This window comes from Myotis nattereri (genome assembly GCF_964212035.1).
Source record: "Myotis nattereri genome assembly, chromosome: 4".
In the NCBI taxonomy this organism is placed as follows: domain Eukaryota; kingdom Metazoa; phylum Chordata; class Mammalia; order Chiroptera; family Vespertilionidae; genus Myotis; species Myotis nattereri.
The window spans coordinates 35,030,371-35,055,460 of record NC_138079.1 but is presented as its reverse complement, the minus strand read 5'-3'; the positions used below and the strand labels follow the sequence as shown (position 1 = coordinate 35,055,460).

General features: G+C 41.1%; 1 protein-coding gene across 1 annotated transcript in view; it reads right to left on the bottom strand.

Annotated features, from left to right (window-relative positions):
• Nucleotides 1-25,090, bottom strand: part of MAST4 (microtubule associated serine/threonine kinase family member 4) — a gene marked incomplete at its 5' end in the record, with an annotated part of 512,560 nt that overhangs the window by 367,220 nt on the left and 120,250 nt on the right. The window contains 1 exon segment of the mRNA XM_081090007.1: nucleotides 5,536-5,689. Coding sequence (XP_080946133.1) covers nucleotides 5,536-5,689 — 154 coding nt within the window.

Sequence of the window (25,090 nt, the reverse complement as noted above, 5' to 3'; positions counted from 1 at the left end):
CATCACCTCCTATTTCTTTATTGAAACCTATTTCACCTGGTTTTCCTTTAGTAAATGTTATGTTGCCCCTGCCTCTTATGTCAGTGAACTCAGCGGCAACACCCCAGCAGGGACCATCCTAGTAGCCCCACAACAGCCTTGCATTCCACTGTGACCATGTGCTGGGATCTTGCCAAAAGAATGTAAATGGATAAAAAGTATGGCTCTTCCAGGCTGGGACTTTTAAGAAGTTAAAAAGGTTTCTCCTCTCTCTTTCCACTTCCACCAGTTGGAAGTAGAGTATCTTAAGGCCATAAAGAGCAAAATCAGAAGATGGAAGGAGTGTGGGTCCCTCACTCACCAGGAGAAAGAGAGCTGTCAGCAACCCAAAACATTTACATAGGAAAGAAATAAATGACTGCTGTGTTAAGACATTGATTTGGGAGGCTTTGCTTGTTATGGCATGTAATGTAACAACACACCATTTTTCCATCGGTATTATTACAAAAGTAAAGAAATCTAGTCAGCATGGGAGGTATTTACGGCAATATTTACTAAATACCAAGTCTACCCATAAAACAGTCACATTTTATGTAAATTTGCTTTAATCTGAATTCTTCCAGACTTGCCCGCTAAGCTAGGGAGACTTTTAGCCTGAGAAACCTGTTCAACTCTACACTGCATGCAAACCCTATGTCCCCCAGGTTAATTTTAAAGAAAAGGATGTTTTCTGAGGTTGTGTTGTTTTTACTTTCCCTCTTGAAACAAAATTCACTCTGAAATGCCTTTTTCTTTTTTTTTTTGTATTTCCAAATCTTATTCCAAACTGATTTCCATAGTCCAAAAGAGAAAATTTCTCAATTTTCCTCCCAAGACAGAGCACCATAATTCTACTTTATACTGTCAGCAGAGTTGATTCCTTATTATATGCAAGTTACACACACATACATAGATCCCTCTTTGTTTTACATTCCAAACAGCTCAAACGTGTTTTGAAAAATACAACTCTTCCCGAGGAAGAGAAGCCCTCCTTTTCTGACTGTTAGGGCTGCCACATCCGTATACCACAGCATGGAAGGCAAGACTAGGATTCAGGGCATATTTGCATATCAACAAGCCAGGACTCTGGATCCTGAGGTTCTGCCCTTCATGCTGCAGCTCCCTTGCTGTGAACTGTCAGGTGCATTACCACATGCCCATGCCCAGACTGGAAGGGCTTGAATAATGACTAGAATAATGCTGCCTTCCTCATCAGGGGGCTCCAGAGCTCAGTCAATGTTTACAGGATGCTTCCTGGGGCCTATTTAGCATGCTGCAGGCCAGCAAGGCAGAAAGCACCATCAGCTGACAACAACAAAAAATATAGGTAAGCAGTGATGGGCACCATCAACTCTGGGTCTGTTGTTTAAATGCCAGTCCTGCAAAAAAGGTACTGGTTGCTTTTTCTTTTCATCTAATACCCTTAAGAGATTGATTCAAAACTTTAGTTAAGTTAGAAAATGTCAGAGTTCAACCAGTTTGTATGCATGCTGAGATGATGGGCTTTTTTCTTTATAGTGCTCTGTCTTTTTTGAAATTTTCCACATTGAACACATATTATATTTATCATTAAAAATAGGAAAATGTAAGTATTTATACTGTAAAAGACGTTTAAATAAGAGAGTGAGAGGCTAACTATGACAGACGGACTTATGAGTCCCAATTTTTCCCTCCCCTCTAGTTAGTTGCATTCTACATCTGTATCTTTGCCAAGGTGTCAAGGTGGGTGGAGCATGCTTCTACCCTTTGACTCTGGGCTTGACCATATGACTTGCTTTGGCCAATAGAAAATTAGCAGCTATGATGCCAGCTTTAAACATGCCTATGCAGGAGGATGTGCACCCGCATGCTCCTGTTTTTTAGCAGGAGAACGTGATGCCCAAGGAAATCAGACACGGAGGAGAGCTGAACCCAAACTGCAATCTAAAACCAACCCCAGCAGAACTCAGGCTAAATCACCCCAAACCCAGCTGACCTGCAGCCACGTGAGCAAAAAACACTTATTGTTGTCTACCACTGAAATTCTGTGGTTATACAGCATTCATGTCACCAATTGATGCACTACCAAGTGCCACACAAAAAAATCAGGAAGAAAAAGTGTGTCATGGACTGAATTGCGGGCTGGAAAAAGGCCATAGCATTCCCCACATGCCCATTTATAACGGGAACCAGTCAACCATCATCCAGTTTGAGAAAACTCTTCAGCAGGCAGAGGTTGTTTCCCCTTCTCTTATGAAATATAAAATTATTTCACTACAATTACAGTCAGTCCTATGAAGCAAGAGTTACTACATGACCATTCAATAATGGGATTTCACATAAAAAATGTAGTGAGGCTCTTTCAATGTTAAAACATATTATTTTACAACACGGTTTTAAATGTTTACGATTACTTTTCATTTTATGTGTATACCATATTATGGTTAACCAATATTCTTTTGCTAGTTATGTAGATGATATGCATTTTTTATTATTATAAATGGTGCTGCTCTAAATATAACTAGAGTTCATTTTCTGCATATATTCATGACTATTTTCCCGGGAATGAAATCTGAGAATTAGATTTGCTGGGTTAACAAATGTATAAATTTTAAGGTTTTTAATATGTATTAATTGCCTAGTTTTAATTTACTTTTGCAAATAAGGGAGTAGGGGACCTACAGATTGAGTCAGCCCCAGATTCCAACTGAGCAAACATTTTCCCACCTAGGATTCACTCCAATTAATCCTGCTGGAATTTACTGAGAACCTCGTGAGTGTTTACTGCGCTAAGAACAGAGTGATGGTTACAAGCATGGGCCCCGGAGCCACAATGCCTGGACTCAAACCTTGATCTTGTGCAATTGACTCAACTGGTTTGGGCCTCAGTGTTGTCATCTACAAAAGGGGGGTAGGAGTTCCTCCCTCATAAATGCATAGAGATGTAGTAAAGATCAAGTAAGTCAATACATGTAACCTCCTAAGAACAGTGCCTTCTGCATAGTTAAGTTCTTGATGTTAGCTGTCAATGTTATTAGGGATAGTAGATGAAAAGATCACAGATCTTCCTTTCAAAGAGTTAAGAGTTTAAGGAAACTTATCATAACTTAGGATAATTAGGTGGCAAAATTTTCAAACTGTGAACTAGTCCTTCACAAAGTCTTTGTTCTAAGGAACCAGTAGAAAACTGCCAAAGAGAAGATCCTTCGATTAAAACAAAGTTTCGCAATAGGAAGGTAGCTGGTCTTTAAGTAACAGAATATATCAGGGATACATTTTTTATGGCAAAATCAGTTTGACTTGATTTAAGTAGGGTATGTCCCAAGGTAAGATCTTATGTGATTATTAATAGTTGCCTAAAACAAGTGGAAACTATGTTTCTTAAAGATCAGAGATGATGCTTCCTTTCCCCTGCTCACTCCTGACACTGGCACGGTGCCTGACTCCAAGGAGAAACTCAGTGGATGAGGATTCCACAGTGATGTCCACAAGCCCAAGTTCTCTAGCAACTGCAAATACCCCAAATTCAATTAGTTATACACAGAATGCTAGTATCCACCCATCCCTGGGCTAAATGCTTTGCATACATTATTTCATTAATGTATTGATGACCAATTAAGAATGTTTTCTTTATATTTCAATAAAACTTTCAAACAGCCCTAGCTGGCTTGGCTCAGTGGATAGAGCATCAGCCTGTGGACTGAAGGGTCCCAGGTTCGATTCTGGCCAAGGGCACATGCCTGGGTTGCGGGCTCCATCCCCAGTGTGGGGTGTGCAGGAGGCAGCCAATCAATGATTCTCTCTCATCATTGATGTTTCTATCTCTCTCCTTCTCCCTTCTTCCCTGAAATCAATAAAGAAGTATATTTTTTAAAAAAATTTTCAAACAACTATGTTGATAAACAGGCTGATATCCAATGCATCTAAGTTCTTCCAAATACTACTGAATATTTTTTTTAAAATTCTCTGACCAAAGACTTAACTACCTAAAGTAATTATATAGCAAGCTAAATTACATAAGTATGGAATTGCCAGAGCTGCGTAAATTATGAAATGATAATCAAGTCCAGCTTTTCCCCCGCTTAAAGCTAAAGACAATTTCATGTTCCAGGCCATATGTCTGCATCAAGAGTTATGCCCTCGCATTATCTTAAAACTTTAAATAAACTGCTTTAGCGAAAATTGGAAAGAACCGTTCCTGCCCCTCCTATTGGTAACAAAAAAAGTTTAAGCAAAGTAAGTAAATTTCTTAAGTGAAATTAATAAGCATAGGGATGAATGAGCCTTTTACCTTTTAAGATTTAATTTCCCACCCATAAAATAAGGATTAGACCAGGGGTGGGCAAACTTTTTGACTCGAGGGCCACAATGGGTTCTTAAACTGGACCGGAGGGCCGGAACAAAAGCATGAATGGAGTGTTTGTGTGAACTAATATAAATTCAAAGTAAACATCATTACATAAAAGGGTACGGTCTTTTTTTTTTTTTTAGTTTTATTCATTTCAAACGGGCCAGATCCGGCCCGTGGGCCATAGTTTGCCCACGGCTGGATTAGACCAATAATCTTTAGTATCTAACCTTTAGTGATTTAAAGTTAAGTTTAATAACATGAAATTTACATGATGAGTTAGTTATTAAAAACCCAAGTTATATTAATTTGGCTATCTTTCAAGTCAATAATAGTGTCTTGTGGGTTTTCTAGATTTGAAATTTTTAATTAATTTAATTTTAACAACAGGATTGAAAAACAGGTGAAAGATTTGAAAAGACACTTTACAAAAGAAGATATATGATGTCCAATAAGCATATGGAAAGATGTTTGACCACATTTAGTTGTCAAGAAAATATAAATTAAGACCACAATGTGATATGACTATCTACCCATTACAATGGCTAAAATACAAAAAGACTGGCCACACCACAGGTTGGCAAGGATGCTGAGCAATTAGATCACTTGCCTGTTGTTGGGGATGTAAAATGTCACAGTTTTGGAAGCAGTTTGGCAGTTCCTTATACAGTTCAACATACACCACTGACATTCACAACGTGGATGAATCTTAAAAACATTATACTGAGCCCATGAAGCCAGGGACAAAAGAGCATGGCCTGTGTGACTCCATCCATATGAAATTCTTAAGATACTGTCAATCTAATTTATAGTGACAGAACTCACAGCTATGGTTGCCTGAGGTCAAGGATTGGGGGGGAGGGGGAGGGGATGACTAGGAAGGGGCACAGAGAATATTTATTGTCTGGGTTTTGGTGGTGGTCTGGCATATAAATTCACCAGAACCCACCCACACATACAGTGAAAATGAGTTTATATTACTGCATGTAAATTATATTTCAGTAAAGCTTACTAATAAGATCCTCAATTTAACTGCTCTCTGGTTTGGACTAGATTTTACCACATGGTCTGCAGAGAGGCAAGACCATTCTTAAGCAGGCTGATGTTTGCACCTGGAACGACATGGGCACCGTTCAGGACCCTCCAGGGTATAAACAAAATCCCTCCTACACATATCACTGGTGACTCACCTGTCAGCGCACCTCCCAGGCTCCCCCGCCGCAGCTGTCGTCCATCCTCGCTCAGCTGGCTTTTGAACTTCAGGGACTTTCCAGGGCCCACGGCCAGGTCCGGGTTGCTGCACTTCCGACATGGCATGGGTGGTGGGGACAGTATGTGGTCAAGCTGCAGAGAGAAAGACAGGGCATCACTCGCTGGGGACGCTCCCAACGCCACCAGAATGAGAGACCAACCAGGCACACCTTCCTCCTTCCTTTTCCTTCTCTAAGTCCTTCCTTCCTGGCCCTGTTTTTAATTTGGCCAGTTGAGAGCATTCAGGATTTCACTGTGTGTCTTCCATCTGACAGAGTCTGGCTGGCTCAAAACCTCACTAGTAGGGCTTTTCAAGCGGTGGGTCACAAAGCATTCGTGCAGCGATTCTCAACCTTCTTCAACTCATGACACATATACTAATTACTAAATTTCTGTGGCACACACACACAAAAAAAATATTTTTTGCCGATCTGATTTTTAAAAAGGGTATAATTTTGATTCATTCACACCAGACGGCTATTGTGTTGGCTGCTGTGATTTCTTTTTATTTGACAATCTACGGTGAAAGAGGTCAAGGCCCTGACTAAATAGTCAGGTATTGCATGTTTCAAATTGCTGCCTTAGTGGATCATGAAAGCAGGTTTAGTAGATTGTGATCAGTATTTTTAACACAACAGAACAGAAATTATCAAAATCCAGTGAAGGAAGGGGAAGTTTTGTTTCATGACATTTTTTTCTTAAGTTACCCATGTATATATGTGTGTCCTGAGTCACTATGTAAAATATGTATCTTTCTGTGGGCCTTGATCCCCCGCCCCCACCAAAATAAAGAATATTAGTCTACAGAGAATCAATAGATTACTAATTTAGTTGTTCCCACAAAAATTCACAAGCTTTTGATGCTCATAGACATAGGGGAGGGAAATTTCTAGCACCACAGCCCATAATGGAAATCAATACATCCCTATATCACTTTATTGCTTTTAAAAGAAAACCTGTCACAAGAATCAGAGAAACCAACATCCCTTCAAGAGACAGCTTTCTACAAGAGTCCCCTGTGTCACAACACTTACTTCAAGATCTGTCCTACTTTTATAAGAAAACCTTTCACAGGTGAATAGGGCCTTATCTCCTTAAATGATCACCTTCAAGTAAGCCTATGTGCATATATATGTGTCTAGGCAGTTACTAAGGACAGAAATATTCATGTGCACATACTATATATCCAGATAGTTATTAAGAAATTTAAAGGAAGTGCAAAAGATACTCATGGAAATTTAAATGGCCACAGAAGAGGGCCAACTTTGTAGAAATTTAAAAATAGGAAAGGACTGGGTAACAGCACATAAGACCAGGCATTTTTAGGGGTGTTTGATTGTGATATGTTTTGTTTTCATGATAGAGATAGTCATCTGGTTATATCTGTCTGCACTGTTTTCGACTGATATTATCACGGATGTATTTATTGGAGGAATACATTCAGGAATAAAGTCATCCATTTGCCCGTCTATGCACCGCAGCACATTCAAATCCATGGCACACAAAGAAATGTGGCCCTGCCTATGAGTGACTCCTCCCAAGCTGGTTGAGATGGAAGAGACCGTATTGGATCAGCTATTACCAGATGTCAACTCTCCCTCAGGCTCCACTGGAACCGCTGGATTTCAAGAACTTGTCAGTAAGTACAATCTCGAATTCATTGCAAGTCAGTATTTTACTGTATTTCATCGCCACTTGGTATTTTGTTGAGAGGTATCCAGAAAGCTAGCAGTGTAGTCACTTCAGGATCAAGCCATATCAGGACAAAGGGATTCCAGGTTGCACTTCTGGAAGGTATTGGTTTGAGGCTGCTGTTCACTGCATGAAGCGTCCTACAAGGAGGAATTTCTATCTAGTCTTACACACTTTTGCCCTGAAGCCCCCTGGACAATGAATTGTAACAAGGGAACCCGAACAGTGATATCAGCTACTAGAAAGAGTAGAGCCCAGTCAGTGGTCCAGACATAGCAGGTCATTACACAATGCAGAGGTTCTTTTTGTCTCCTTCTGGGCTCCATTTATATCCTTACCCCAATTTTTTTAAACTATCAATTTTTTTTTAAATTTCAGAAGAACTTTTGCAAAAATAGAAAAGTCATGAGTAATACAATGAACACCCATATTCCCTTTACCAAAGGTGAATTGCTAAGTTTTCCCATATTGATTTAGCTCTCTCATTCTTTTTCTGTCCCTATCCCAAGCACACAGTTAGATGCAGACATTGTAGATCTTCACTTCTAGATACTTAATCATGCCTCTTCTAAGAACAAGGATGTGCTCTTAAGTGCTCCCTCCCTATACTCTATGCCTCAAATATTTTATCAAAGTAAAGTATAAATACTAGGAAAAATATAAGATTATATCAGATACACTTCATATTAAAAATGTGCTCTTACATGTAGAAAGAAAACTTGCAGCCACAAGGTGGCAATGTGTTATAGACATTCAGCAAAATGTTCCATAATAGCTACTCACTCTGTAAATGCATCAAGAACCCCTCAGAGCAATCAAGCATGTTAAGGTCCATTCTACTCAGTTATTTTCTTTTAATTACTAGTTGCAGCAGCATAAAATACAAATATTTATTGTTTAAGGTTCATCAACTTCTATCACATATTTTTCACCTGACGTTAAAATTAGCTTGCAAAATTACAATGAATGACTCTAGGGAAGATTGTTATATCACAAATTAACAGTGGTGGAAAAACCAGCAGAGAAAAAAAAAAAAAAGATAATCCCTAACTAGGAATTATGAGCCTTCCTTACATATTTCCAAAAAAAGCCATAAAAAATGTGAAACACATGTAGAAAGAAGAGAAAGAGATGAAGGAGAAAATGTAGAAAAAGAAAAAAGAAAATGTTTGCTCACATATATGTTGCCAAAAACTATTAATAAGCCAGCGTTTTTCATCAGAATCACAACCCCAAGAGTGGAGTAGAGTTTTAAATCTGGAAAAACTGAGGCAGTGACCTGTGCAGGCTGCCAATGTTCCAAACACAATACAAGCAGAAAAAACTATAAATATAGTGCAATGTTCCAGGATCCACTTCCTTCTTCACATCCAATCCCTCTCCCAACAGGGCTCTCTCTAAATAGATCATTTTTCCAAATTTGCCGCGTTGTCACTGGCTCTGCTTTTCTTTCTACAGTTTGTCAAAGCTTCTCACAATGGTCTACTGCAGCCCTGCAATTTATTTTTCATGCTTTGTCCTGATTCAAACACTCAGGATCCCTCTAAAAACGTTCCATCACACCCTACAGCTTTTAGGTTACATCAAACCTATCACTTTACACACTGCTCTTTAAATGATTTCCGTTTAATCTTCTTCAACTTTTCCAAAGTCTTCATACTACAAGGAGCTCAACTATAAAGACAGAGGTTGTCTTTGAACTTTCGCTGATGTTCAAGGACATCCAAGCATGAGATGGTCATTCTTGCTTCAAACACTTCTAATTCCCCGCACTAAGCAGACAGTGGACTCCACGGCGCCAGACGGACTCCTTGGTCGTGTGCTTCCCTAGCAGGCTTCGAGAGCCACAAAGTGTCCTGGATTGGCGTGCATTCTCCAGAAATGGGTCCTTACCTCACTCACCAATCGCAAATATTGCTTCGTGGTGTGCTAGATTTGGTCCTCACTTCCTATGTCAGTTTCCTGTAGTTCCAAGAGCCACAAAACCACTGGAAGAGGCATATTAATAAATTTAGAAGTCAGACAGCTAGGGACCTAACATATCACTTACATGTGAGTGTTACACAACTGCTCTTGCTAGCCATTTATCACAGGAAACATATAAGCATCTTAGAGAACGAAAGGTGCACAGCTAAGTCTAACGCAGGTTTGGGGGAAGGTTTCTAAAATTATCAGTCCTATAGAAATAATAATCACCACAATTCAATGTCTACAGTTTTCTACATCTCCACCCACTGTCTTCTGCTTTACAAAGTATCAGGCTAGGAAAAAAAAACACAAAAAAAAAACACAGAAGAATTCACCGCCATTACACTGTAGCTTCTGCCATCGGTGAAGATAAATGAAAAGCAAAGTACATGGTTCACGAGACTGGCCCCTATTTTTGTTGAGTGTCTCTGCCATCACCACCACCACCATCTCCAACCAGGGTCCAGGGGTTTCTTATTCTATGGCTATTCCCTAGTAAAAGGCACATAGTAATTTTCTTCTTAAAGGCATGTAGTAATTTTCAATGACTATTGAACCTGCAGCCTTCTTAACTGACAACTTCTCCAACCTTATCTCCAGACACGTTCATGCCCAAGTACATGAGTTCTCTAATTTATCGTTTCTAAATATTAACAATGTTGATATGAACATAAACATATTTTTAATTTAACTCTTTTCAGAATTTCAGTTTGCATTCAATATTATTTTGAATTAGTCTCAGGGGTACAGCATAGTGGTTAGACAATCATATACTTTACAAAGGGATCCCCCGATACCTCCAGTACCCAACTGGCACCGTACACAGTTATTACAAAAGTATTGACTTTATTTCCTAGGCTGTACTTTACATCCCTGTGACTATTCTGTAACTACCAATTTGTACTTCTCAATCCCTTCACCTTTTTCACCCAGTCGCCCAACCACCCCCCTTCCTTCCCTCCCCCTCTGGCAAGCTTCTCCAATTTCAATTAATGGGAGCTCCTTTTTTCTAGCTACACCCATCACAACCTTACAGTTCTTGGAAACTTCTCTTCTTACTCCATATCCAATCAGCAAATCCTCTAACGCAACCTCCAAAATATATCCAGAATCCAATCACTTCTTGCTACCACTCTGTCCTGCCATCAGGGTATCTCTCTTGCAATAGCCTCCACCCTAGTCTCAGCACAGCAGCCAAGGCCCTTGGAGAGCACCAGGCAGAGGTTCCAAATCCTCTGCAGGAGTCCCCCATGGCTTCTCCTTTACCCACAACAAAATGCAAAGCCTTAAACATCAATCACCTGCCTCCCACATGCTCCCTCCTGGGGATTAAGCTGGGACCCCTGGCATGTGCCTTGACCAAGAATTGAATCAGTGACCTCTTGGCGCATGGGACAACACTCAACCAACTGAGCCACACTGGTTGGGCTCCGAAGTCCTGATGATGCCCTGAAAGTCCTACCTCCCCTACCTCTCTGATCCTCACCCCTACTGCTCCACTCAATCCACCTCGGTCTGTTGCCAGACCTCAGATGGTCCAGGCATCTTCCTACCCAGGTCCCATCCACTGATCATTGCCTGGCACACACTCCAGAGATTAGCTACTGTGCTCCCTGCAACCTCCAGGTCTCTATTCCATTGTGACACATTCAGGGGGACCTCCTCTGATCACCCCACATGAAACAGCACACCCACCACTTTATTCCCTTCTCTGTTTTTCTTCAGAGCATCTATCACCACATGATATGCTAGATCTTTTCTATTTGTTCATTATCCTCCTCCCACTAGCATGCAGATTACATGAAATAATACACTAGTCTGTTTTGTCCACAGCTCTATTAGGTCCACTGCTCTTCATAAAAGGCACCCTGTAAATATTTTTTGGGGAAAAAAAGCCAACTTCTAGGACTATGTCCCAAGAAAACAGAAACACCAATCAGAAAGGATTTATGCACCCCTATGTTCATAGCAGCACAATTTACAATAGCTAAGATTTGGAAACAGCCTAAGTGCCCATCAACAGATGAGTAGTTTAGAAAACTGTGGTACATCTACACAATGGAATACTATGCTGCTGTAAAAAAGAAGGAATTCTTACCATTTGCAACAGCATTGATGGAACTGGAGAGAATTATGCTAAGGGAAATAAGCCAGTCAGAGAAAGATAAATATCACATGATCTCACTCATTTGTGGAATATAATGAACACATAAACTGATGAACAAAAATAGAACCAGAGTCATAGAAGCATTGAACAGACTGTCCAACCTACAAGGGAATAGGGGGGTATGAGGGGGTAAGAGATGAACCAAAGGACTTGTATGTATGCATATGAGCATACCAATGGACACAGACAGTAGGGGGTTGGGGGCGGCCGGGGAGAGGTCAATGGGGGAAAAGGAGACTTATGTAATACTTTAGACAATAAAGAATTTTAAAAACTTGTTTTAAGAAAAAAATGAATTGCAAATATCTAGTATTTAGTAAAAGATATAACAACAGATAAATAAGGAACACATGCCACAAAGGGTTTTTACTGTTGGAAAAATCAGAATAAAGTTGTATTAAATGTTACTCAAGGTGAAAAGGCTAAAGTGAAATCTATAGTATTCTGACAAAATCGAACATGTCAGGTATAAGAAAAGACCCTTAGGTTATAGCAAATGACATCTTTTCAAAGAATCTTTTCCATATACAAACTAATATGCTAATTTTTGAACACTGCTACCTTTGAAGGTGATTCCTAAATAATTAATTATTCGACCTTTTAACTATCTCCTAACTAGCATATTCACTTGTGTCTATCAATCCAAGCCTTTTCCTACCCCCAGTCCTCCTTTCTGTAATTCCTCACTTACTCTCATGGTGTGGCACATGCATTTTAAAGACCCATTCAGAATGCATGTGCCCTAAGGCCAAAGTTCATTAGTTCAAAGGGATCACAATGTCATCCGCATACATAATGAGGGCTCACCAGTAAAGTCTTTTTTTATGATTAAAAATGGGAGAGAGAAAGAGCCTCACCATAGGGTTACAAAGACATTGTTCAGTTATTCTGTTTCTTGATATTAAATATTCTAAGAAACCAAAGATATGAAAGTATAGGAATAATTATAAAACTGCATAGACAATGTTTATAATTAATGAACTGCTCCATCACCAACATCCAAAATTGAGTGAAACTGGCAATCTGAAGTGACTATTTCAAAATTGGATTATATTTACTTTTTTAAAAAAATTATTTCTTATCTTTTGCGACACCATGGATAGACCTGGAGAGTATTATGCTAAGTCAACTAAGCCAGTCAGGGAAAGACAAATACCATATGATTTCACTTATATGTGGATTATATTTACTTTTAAACCAAAGCCTATAAACAACATTTAAAACTTGATGCAATAAGGTTATATAGTTAAGACAGTCATTACTGGATTCATACTAACTCCACAGTTAGAAACACCAACACTTACTATCGTAATTAAGACATAATTATCTCTAAGCCTATTTTCTCATTCACAAAATGTTAGTAATAATGCTACCTATATCCTGAGATTGTTTTAAAAATGAAAGGAATTCATATGTGTAAAGCACTTAAAACAGTGTGTGATGTACAGTAAGCACACAATGGATGTTAGTTGTGCTGGTTATGACATTTCTATAGAGGAAGTCCCCTCATCCACAAACATCACTGCAGGTGTATTTCATCATAAATTGTTTCCAAGAAAATTAAACTGATTACAATTGTACGGAGTTTTCATTTTTCCCTTTATGGCTCAAATGAGAACATGGTTTGAACTGCTTTAGAATTATTTCTGTCTGTACCTCTCACACCATGTTCAAGAGCACGAACCCCTGGGGCTTGATCACCCAGCGCTAGGAGGTTTGCAGTAGGCATGAGACAGAGAGGTAGAGAGGTGAGGAGTCCGGTCCAAATTTGAATTGTCAGGGACAGAATCGCAGGGCCATGCCTTGGGCAAGCCAGTTCCCGCCTCTCTGAAGTACAGACCACAGAGGCGGTGAGGATGCAGCGGGATGATGGACAAAAGGGGCTTGACACAGCATTCAGCACATATAAGCACTCAATAGCTAATAATGCTGGTGATAACTGTCACCATAGCTCAGCTCGAGTCTCCTCCTCCCTTAGTCTTAACTAACATTTAAGTCTCACCACTACCTGAAGAACATGCCAGCTCCTGGCCCCCAGCATCTTAGAACCTAACTACGGATTGAGTCAGACACTGAGAGAGCTACTACAATCCTGGACCACATTGTGCTGGGACCCATTTAATTGATTTTTGCCAACATTCACTTTAGATCACGCCACCCAGAAAGCATGCTTCCATTTAATGATACTGTAATATTTAGCCCTATAAGTCTTGCCATTCTGTTCTATAAACATGTAAGGAAGGGCCTTTATTAAATAGGATCTTCCTTGTCAATATTTATCTCTTTCTAAAAATATTTATTAAGCAACTTTGTGCCAGGTATTCCTCTGGGCACAGAAGGGGAGAAAATAGGCAAAAATTCCACCGTTCTGGAGCTTCATTCTCAGGGAGACAGAAACCTGGAGAAAATGCTGTCAGTGTCCACATTAGAAATAGATGTGCTTCTGCTGGGTTATGGTATATTTCATCCTGGGGACCCCATAAGCCACATAATTCATCAGGCTTTTCCAATTCAGTCGCTGGAAATCACTTGCAGTCCACCACCCTGGTGAGTGTGGCATGGCCAACCTCTATCAAGACTTCATGGGTCTGGTTCCTGCACTACCTTCACTCTGGCTTCACCTCACCCTCTGCTATGAACTGAATGCCATGTTCCCACCCCCAAATTCATATTTTGAACCCTAACCCTCAAGGTGATGCTATTTGGAGATAGGGGCTTTGGAAGGTGATTAGTTCATGAGGGGGAGCCCACATGAATGGGATTAGTGCCCTTGTAAAGGAGACCCCAGAAAACTCCCTGTGCCTTCCACCATCCCCCGTGTGAGGACACAGTGAGAAGATGACTGTCCATGAGTCAGGAAGCGAGCCCTCACCAGATATCCAACTTTCCAGTGCCTTGATCATGGACTTCAAGGCTCCAGGACTGTGCGAAATAAACTTCTGTTGTTTATAAGCCACCAGTCTGTGGTAGTCTGTTACACAGCTTCAACTAAGACACTTTCTATACAACTTGTGGTAATTTTGTCACCCAGATGTCTGAAGCCATCCTTAGTTGTCACAACTTAGCAGTGACAGGGGATGCTGCCAGTACCTACTGGCTAGAGACCACAGACGCTACTGAACAATCTGCAGTGGCCAAGACAGCCCCCAATAACAAAGACCTATCTGTCGCCAAATGCCAGCAAAGCCATGTTAAGAAACTGCTCTATGCTTACTTTTCTTTTTGTCTATCTTCACCTATTTTTAAGTGATTCTTGCTGAGTTATCTGTTATTGCAGGTCGTCCTAAAACCCTTTGAGAACAAGAAGGGGGACAGAGGAAGAGCACAGATAGAATCTTAGCAAAAAATGTTCAATGTCAACAAGATTTGTTAGGCGAATAATTTCCTGAGCCACATTAATTTACCCAACCTATTAAGAGTTTATTGCAATTCACTTTCTCAACGAATCCATGTTTTGAAAAATTAACACATCAATAGAATGTGTTTAAACTAGATGTACTAGATACCAATATCATTTTCCATCTTTAGTTTTGTAATTAATTCTTTGAATCACAAACTTCAATTCACAATACAAAAAGTGTTTCAGAAACATCCTAATACACATTATTAGAGCAAACTACAATTGCATTCACCTAAACAGAGCTGCATCACACTTCATTCCTTAAGAGAATTGATTTTCTTTCTTCCCTTCCCTGAGAAATATGTAAATTAGCACTTTGATATCAGTATCTCACTTTTGTCTGTCAACCCAACTTCAAGAAAGTCAATTCCTTTGCTTATGAACATCTCTACACACACGTCCACCCCCAGCAATATCATCACAGTCCCAAGGACAGAGCACCACACAGCAGGCGTTTAATTGTTACTGTGGTGTTTACATTAAGCAATAAGTTCAATAGTCTACAGATGTAAAAAAAAAAATAGAGCTACAGTTTTAAAACATTATATTACAGTTTTTTTAAGACGCAGCACTTCTCAAAGTTTAGTTTAGGAACAATGACACTGGGGAAGGCTCGGAGGGTGTACAGATTTGACTTTACACACGCATCACCTGTTTTCTGTCGCTTTAATATTCTAGATGTTTCCCTGACCTTTATATAGGGATCTAATCTATGCCTGGAGTTGTTTACTTATCTGAACTCATTAAATTTCCCTGGTACCGTCATGTCCCCATCAGTGACATAAGTAAAGATTCTGGCCACGGTTTACAAAGCAGGAAGAGAATACTCCTCACCAGCCATCGTCCTTCCATTGAAAGTCAGAGGGGAAAATGCGTCCACCTCTCCCTCTGGCAGAGGATAGACCCCCAGTTAGGTAGTGGCATTATTTCCATTTCACCAGTGAGAAAGCAGATTCAGAAAGATGAACCCTCCACAGCTATCAGTTCCATAGGTGGCGCAAAAGGAATCAAGCCCAAGATTCCTAACTCTATAGCCCGAGTTCCTTCCACTGTCCCCAACGGTCTCCTAGAGAGGGGCTCTCAGTGGTGAAGCACATCAAAGCCACTGTTAAACTGCTCTACAGTTGAAGCCCCAGAAAGTTAACCTTAATTTCCTCTTCCATCACGGAATGGGAAGACTCCCCAGAGAAGACTGGGTGGGTCATGGACGCTGGGTCAATCAATTCAAATGGTCCATTTCAGTCCTAATTGACAGCCTACACTACCAGTTTCCAGGGCTTCTATAGCTGCAATCCTTAAATTGGAATTATAGAATCACAAAATACTAGCAGTGGAAAAGACCTAAAAATCACCTATAGTCTGACTTGCTGTTTGGGGGAAGATGGAGGCCCATGAACTGCCCACATTTACAAAGACGCCTGGTGCATAAATCCAGGCCAGGACCCACATTTCCAGACCTACAGTCTGCTGCCTATCACCCCTGCTTCCTTACTCACCTTGCCTCTGCAGCCCATTGACACCCATCACTCTATTATCATCAACTTGTATGATTTTTCTGTGAGTTTTCATTCATACACGCCTTCCACTCAGAGTTGTTTTTTAAACAATTTTTAGCCAATTATCTACTGTGGACTGAATACTGTGTTAAGGGCTGCAGAGAACAGAGAACAGAGTAGATACAGCACTTTCCTCAGGGCATGTCCTCAGGCATGTAGGAGACAGACACACCAATGCAACCATAACACAATATGGCAAATGCAGGGGTAGAGCCAGGTATTGGGACTACAGCGGCTTTGAGCAGCGTTGTGGCCAACACCTAGTTGATTTCTTTTCCTTGCTGGGTTAGCTGAGCAATGCTGGGATTAATGGCTGAAATGTAGAAGGGGTTGACTTGCATGTACCCACATAGACTATGATCTTCTCAGGTATCCAGAAGCCAGTCCAGAGAGGGCACAGAGTGGTGTGTAAACAGTTGCTAATATGCCTTCTGGTTTGGGGCTTTTCAAAGGCCCCCACCTTGTCTTAAGGTGTAAGAGGGAGAGCAGAGTTTCTCCCACCATCGGCACCATGTGGCATGACTGGGCCTCTATGATCCTAACCACCTACTGCTCTTTGACACCAACTCTCTGAGCAGGGCCAGGGGCTCTTGGAGAAGTGCAGGGCATCACATCCCGTGTCCTGAGGGAACCAGAAGCAGTACAGGGGAGGAAGGCCGTGGCGTCAGACAGGCCCACAGCTGGGTTCGAATCCAGCCACTTATCATATAAAGGGAACAAATTACATTTTCACTATAAAATAAGGATAATTACACTCTCCTCACAGGCTTCTGATGGATTAACTGAAAAGGCACTCAAATGTTTATTTCTTCCCCTTCCCTAGCCTTTCTTAGCCTAGCTCATTTTATCAGAACCATGAAAGAAAACAGTCAAGGGCTGAAACTTCTGTTCAATAACATCCATGAAAGCTAAAAATAATCTTTATACAAGGTTCTGGGAAAAACTTCCAAATACACTCTTCTTGTAAAATAATGTTAAACTCCTCAACTGGACAAACATATAAATGAATATTCATCTCATGATTTTACACTAAGAGGAAAAACGGGCTGTTGAGCAAGATTCCCGTGGGTAGCAGGAACAAACTGAACTCTGACCCAAGAGGCAAAATAAATGTTCTTAAGAAAAGCTTTCTTAAGAACTGTGAGTCACGAGTTCTCAGCAGCTTAAGGGCCTCACCTGGTTAAAATGGAAATAACTTAGAAGAACAGGAAAAACAATCACTGAGAAATTGGCAGATAGTAAGCAAACTAAAAGGAGAGCTAGGGGCAAAGGGGTGCAGGGCCATGTAATTATCTACTCTGACTTCTTAAAGAGGGAAAAAATAACCAGAGAGCATGAAGGGACCAGAGAAGAAAGAGAAGGAAAGGGCCGAGGGAGAAAGGGGAGGGAGAGGATGAGGTGAATGCAATGAACAAGAGCTCTTCAAGGAAGTGAATGCCTGCCTGGCTCCTGTCCCCATGTCATCTCCTCCGTCCATTCCGGGTTGTGTCCCACCATACAGCCTACGACCAATCTCTCTTAGCAAAAATAACCAATAATAAATAAATAACTATACTAAATCATAAATGCATCATTAAATAATTATAAATAAATATATTCCATAATAATAAATCAATTCTGAGACCTTAAGTCAGTAGCTCCCGGCTCAGCACTAAATCCATCTGACGCCTGGATTTCTACCTGACCTGGTTCCCACCCTGGTGTCTACATTTCCCTGGGCTGTGCCCTCTGCGTCTTGATGACTAGTCTCCCTGACCTGTACTCTCAGAACTCGAGGTCTGGGGGCTGCCTTGTGCCCAGGGTCTTGCACTGACTGCTTCCTGCCTCTGAGACGGAGCCTCCTAAGGGCCAGTGTTACCTGCCTGCCCAGGGAACTGCCACACACCTGCCCTGCCGCCACTGGGAGTCACACCTGGGCTGAGGGCTTGCTTTAGAGCTTCGGGTAATGGTACTAATATCCCAGCATTCCTGTGTTCAGTTCACACCGTCCCAGGGCTGAATCCAAGTCATCATCCACCACCAGGCTCCCAGGCCCCAACTGTCAGGCCAAATTTAAACTGCCAGGCCCCAGGAGAACATGAACTACAGAAACATGGAAAGAGAAAATGACACACAAAAACATATAAGAGGAAGGAAGAAGGAGGTGGGGAAGGCAATGAGGAAGACAGAAGAAAAAGGGGAAAGGAGAGCAATTAATAGCTCGTTAGATTCTGCAGAAAATGAACCCATCTTAACTTTCTTCATGTTCTACTATTCACTTGGGTCAAGAGCACGTGAGTAACTTAATCACTCTGATCACTGATTACACTGTCAACTAAAGGTCGGATTGGCTGATCACCCTTTACATAAGCGGTTCTCAACCTGTGGGTCGCGACCCCTTTGGCGGTCGAACGACCCTTTCACAGGGGTCGCCTAAGACCATCCTGCATGTCAGATATTTACATTACGATTCATAACAGTAGCAACATTACAGTTATGAAGTAGCAACGAAAATAATTTTATGGTTGGGTCACAACATGAGGAACTGCATTTAAAGGGCCAGAAGGTTGAGAACCACTGCTTTACAGGAACCTCCTCACGTGTTTTTACCTATTCCTCATGAAAGGACGTGGCTCCAACCAAGAGCCCTCTGCTGTGACCCCCACCGCCTTCCCCATCTGGCAGGAAGAAAACGTTCTCCAGGTTACCGAAGGACAAACCACGATGTTCCCAGCCGTCTAAAACAGACTCAGGCAGATGACCCAGAAAGCAACCTGACAGTGAGCATCTGACCCAGGCCCAGCTCCCACGCCCAGGCCTTTGTCTGCCCATTCTTGCCTGAGACTCACAGTGGAAAAGGCTGTGCATTGAAAACATCGACTCTAAAGGCTGGAATCAAGAGACACACTGAATTACTGTGAAAGTTTCAAGTGTGAGCTTGAAATCTGCTGGAGAACAGAGAATGATGGGTGTACAACAGTCTGTCTTCCTTTCAATAAATCTAGGACTGTCGTATGTCAGAACCTGTACTTCCAGGTAGGTGAGTTAGATTTCTTCTCCATTTAAGGGGATTGTAAACAATGAATTCCTCCCTCTGCCATGTAAGTGTTTATTTAAAGATTAACAAAAAGCAAGTCACAGTATATGAAAGCGTAACTTTCACTGACACGGCCATGCCCACTGACTGGTCTGGCTGGTGATGCACACGATCCCCCAACTAACTGTATCATCACGGCTTTCAGAAGCCAGATGGCCTCCCCATCAGGACTGTGGATTTTCTTTGTCCTCTATTTCGGCATATTCCTCCAATGGTTATCATCACCTCTACTGCTAAGAGGCCCCGTTCCCACAAGCTCAAACCACCACAGCCACTAAAGGTCCATCCCTGGTCTTCACCATTTATTGATATTCCTGGGACCGCATGTCAAATAAAATAACGGACCACAGCCATGCTCATTCATTTACATACTGTCCACACTCTGCCTACAACAGCACAGCTGAGCCGTTCTGCATGGTCTGCAAAACCTAAAATATTTACTGTCTGGACCTTTACTGAACAAGTTTGCCAGAGCTTGATGTCCTCAGTAAATTCACTGAGCATCTACTATTTGCCAAGCACTACGAAGAGAGCGGTGATCAAAGCAACATCCCTTTCTTTCAGTGGTAGTGAGTGCTGTGAAACAGCAGTGCAGGATATGGGACAGAGAATGAGGGCCACTCCGTTATAGGGTCGTCAGAGGTCAGCTCTCTGAAACAGGGCCATTTGAAGAGACCTAGAAGGAGGGAAAGAGCTGGGCAGGGGAAAGAGCTTCCAGGAAAAGCCAGCAAGGTGGCAGGACAATGGCCCCTTTCCCCAGGGTCTCAATCCACCAGACCCTCCCCAGATAGGCACAGCACTCGCTTAAGTGACTTGCCCAGGGTATCAGAGCTAATGAGCAATACAGATTGTGACCCATGGTTATCTGTCAGACCATGTTTCTCATTCCATCCTCCATGCAGGCAGCACTAGCACTAGCACCCAGCTATACACACAGCTTTATGTCACTGTTATACCTGGTCCCAGGTGCAGGCCACCTGGATGGATGAGAGAGGCTGCATGGGGCCTGCTTCCTGTTTCACTCTGTATGTGGACCACCATCCCTAACATACATAGCCTCCAAAGATTACCTCCCCCCAAAAAATATCACTGAGCTATGGAAGACTCACCGATGGAGGGAAATAGCTTGCAAAAGGAAAAGGAGAAAGGGAACTAATATTTACAGAAGGTCTTCTGCATGCCAGGCTCTGACACAAACACTCTGCACACTCTATTGCTGGGAGAGGAAACTTAGTGAGAAGATGAAGTAGAAAAATACTCCATCTCCCATGTGGCTTTCCGCATGGCACAACGCAGGAGCTGCTTGAGGAGTTTCCACAGCAGGCACGATATCAAGTTAAGAGAAACCATGTACTACTGCCCTGGGTTCCTCAGGATCAATCTTTAGCCAACGTCCTGAGACAAGGTATACAGCGACTTCCTATTCTTTCCTGCCTCAACACAGCTCTGGTGCCCTCATCAGTCTTCTCTCTCTTTCAAGAGTTTGTATCAGCTTTTCCTGCTTTGCTCACAAGTAAAGATGGTTTCCTGAGCACAACTGGTTAGTCCTAAAGCAACCATTTACATGGATACAGAGTTAGTTCTTCCCAGAGATTGAGGAGTCCTCAGGCAGTTGGATTCTTGGTTTGCCACCACAATTTCTCAAGCATTCCCAAAACAGGTAGACGGAGTCATTTCCCCAGTGTAGACCTCAATATATAATAATACTAAGGAACCTATAAAAATCATTTACAACAAAATTCTAACATGTACTAGTGAGCAAGAAGCACACAGAAATTGGAATGGAAAAATGGAAAGAGTGATGGAAAATAACTTTCTCTGTTCAGTGGGGAAAAAGTATAAAAATACTTTGCTGATTCCCCCATTTTAGTGTTTAAGGGGAAAACATAATCCCATTTTTGGTTAGTATGTTTGCTGCCCCCTGTGAATTCTAATCTCTTATCTGTGCCTCCCAAAGTTTAGCAAAAGAGCTGACATAATCAACATTTAATACATATGTCACAAAAATGAATGTCTGCTTATACTTGAGAATATTATTAGGTGGCAGGTATCACTAACAGGTTAAGAGATGCACCACTGACAGGGAATGAAAAGACTGAAAGAAGGTTAAAATCGCTCCATTCATGTAAAATGAGAGGGGGATTACGATTAGCGATGTAAGAACATTCCCTGGAGCTGGATGAGGAAGGGGCCCTGTCATTCTGTACACGCTGTTGCTATTCCCTTCTGATTAGGCGAACCAGTCTCTCCCATCTCCTCTTTTCCCCCAAGAAGCCCTGCCATCAGGGGTGGCGAGGTCAGGAGGGTAAACAAGAATAGCTTCTATTCCAGCAACTGGAGAAAGATGAGGTGAAACAGGTGGGTGCCCTCTACCTAGGGAGGGAGGCGTAACCACAGGACTATCTGGAAGCGTAAAATAATTTTACATGTTGTTACATAAATAACATTTCACTAAAAACTGGGCATTTATGTCTTATTTCCACATTTCCCAAAGGAATAAGAATATAGGAAAAAAACAGGAAAGTCAACTCTGAGAATCATTTTTGAAAATTCAGGAAAGACTTTATACAAATCACAGCAACATAATTAAGTGACTTTTTTCACTTGATAATAAAGCACCCTTCATCTCTGCAGCTAATTAACACCAAGGAAAAAAATAAGATCTGTAGGAAAATGACAAGGAAAGTATCAATAATTCAAGACTTCAATAACTGCCCTGAGAGAGGGAAGCAATCTACCTAAAATCTCTCGTGGAGTCTTACATTTCAGAATCTTATGTCGTTACATATCTCATAACCAGAATTTAATCATCAACAAGGGTATATGATCGAGTTACTGGTAGAAATAAAAGGTCAAAGAGGGGAGATGAAAGGAACCTGCCTGAAGCTTAAGAGTATGATGGGGCTGGTAGTGCAGAAGGCCTGCAGTAGCTAAATATTCACCACCATCAAAAGTAAGAAGGCAGATCTGAGCCACATCATCTTCACACTGAAAGGAAACATCACAACTACCTACTCTGGCCTCCCCAAAATACCTTTAAAATATAGAAACAAAAATAAATAAATAAAATAACAAGAAAACCATATAGAGAAACACCTTCCCCAACCCACACACTTTACCCTTCTGCTTTATATCCCCCCCCCCGCCCCTCCGCACCTGTCATCTAACACACTGTGCATTTTATTTGTTTGCTTATTGTTTCCCTCTCCCATTAGAATATAAATTTCAGAAAGGGAGAGTTTAGGGTATGTTTTGTTCTGGTGAACACCGGAAGGCTAGAACAGTAACTGTGCTAGATATCGACCTAATGAATGACCTAGAGCAAGAACCAACCAGCTAAGCTGCCCCTGATTTACTCACACAAAAAGCTTTTCACCCTGAATGATGTGGCATCATCCAGTGAATTGAAAAGTTGACTGTTCAATTCCCAGTCTGCCCCAGTTGTAGGCTTGATCCCAGGTAGGGGGCAGTCAATCGACGTTACCCTCTCCCACTGATGTTTCTCTTAATCGCCATCTCTCTTCCTCTCTTTCTATAAATCAATAAGCTATTTTTTTTCTAAGTTTTGCGATGATAATTCACTAGGTTTGATTTTACTTTTTTTTTTAAGCTGCTAAATTTGGGGGATAATCCCTTACATAGAAAAATGTAACAAATATATTAAACGTCCTCTGGCCTGAGTGTGTGCAGGTGTGTGTATGTTGTGTGAATGGCATGTTCACAGTACTACATGGGATGGATGACACACTGACCCTGATGGTCTGGAAATAAGTGAGCAACCACACACATGCTCAATCACATACAGCACTCCTGGGGTCCCTAATCCTCAGGGTTCTTGTTTGTCATTGAAGTGTAAGATAGTACTTCCCTTCATTGCTGTCGTGATATGTTGAAAATAGCCTTCCATGTATCACATGAGAAAGCCAGTTTCATGTCTTTGTATCACACCATCTATGATAGGCCTTTCACTACGCATGGCTCAAGAAACTCTTGAAGAACGGCAAACCAGAAAATTAAAAATTAAATTAAAAAGATGTCTGGGCCACAAGTAACAGTACCCAAACATAGAACTGTGTAATGATGACCTGTATCTTTCTTCATTCCTATTCTATTTCCAAAAAAGACTTAAAGAATGTAGCAGAATAACTCTAGCAGGAATCCCTTTTTCTGGCCCTAAGCCATTGCCTTCTTCAGCAGCTAAATATAGTTGTTGACTTTCTATTTCTCCTCAGAACTTGCATTTGATTTCTAGATAATTTACTATCTTGTTAAATAAAAACCCAGCTCCAATTGTGTGTGTGTCCCAGCAGGAAGCACATATAAGCCAAGGCATACACACAAAAGGACAAAAGCAAAGAAAATAAAACCGGTGGTTACCAAAGTATTCTCCACCTTCTGGCATTTTGCATCTTCTGTCTCTGTCCTAGCTCAGGGTGTAAGTGAGAGCAGGAGATGGTCATTAAACAGTCTGAGGTCTAATTTCTGGGAAAAAGGTTCACTGAGTCCCAGCCTGGATGAGGACAGGACAATGAGATGAGGATCAGGTGAGGTTAAAACAAGATGGTGCTGAGGTTTATAGAGGAATTAGCTTCACCAGAAAGCCAGCCGTAGGCCGTGGAAATGGGAAAATTAACTTCTGCAGATCCCCCAAATCCCATAGCTATTTCCTCTAGGATTAAATGTTCCTATCATGGTACCAAGAACAACGAAAACCTAACATCAGAAGCACTGAAAAGTAAAAGTTATCATCAATTCCTCTGGCCTCGATTAAAAGAAAAGCAGTGTATCCGCAATGAAAGAAGTGGTTCCCGCTTCTATTCTGAAGGTACCTCCTGAGTGCTTACTGTCTCTCTGAAGGCCCTGGACCTGGGATGGCAGGACAGAGTGACAGTGCACATAGCCCCGCAACCACCAACAGCTCACTGCACAAGGGCCTCTTAACCTTTGAGGTCCCAGCTTCTTCAAAAATTAGAGCTCTTCTCCCCCATAAATACACATACAAGTAAATACATAATTTTGCTAACAATCTCAGGCTATCTGTAAATCCTCAAGGTCAAGGATTTTAGGTAAGCATTTCTTGATCTACTAGGAAAAAAGCATGCAGAATATTATTTAATAAATTTACTAAATAATATAACATTAGATATTAACCTAACCTCTCTTCCAAGCAGAAAAAAAAAAAACAACACCAAAAAAAAACCTTTGCTCTTATCAAACACCAGATACTACAGAAGACAAAATACATTCATATAAAAGTAACATTTACTAAGATTTCTGGCATCACTGTTTACAGGTAATAATAAGTGAACTGAAATGAAATTTGCACAAAAGCTAAATTTGAAAGATCCACATTTTCAACCTCATCCTTATATGAGGTGCAGTTATTGTGTATGATTAATTCTGAATATAAAAATTTTTCTGTAGCTCCAAAATAGCAAGCTGAGCACTCCTCATTAGTTACAATGGTTTAAAAAATTTTAGGCTTTGCTCTTAGTAGAAAACAGTTCGTGTGAATTTTTTTTTTTAAAGCTCAGTTTCCCTACATACACTGTATTTATGCTGTCAAAAAGCAAACATAAATGACAAGTGCATTAGGCACCAGAGATTTTAAAAAATTCTTTCTCATCTCATTTCT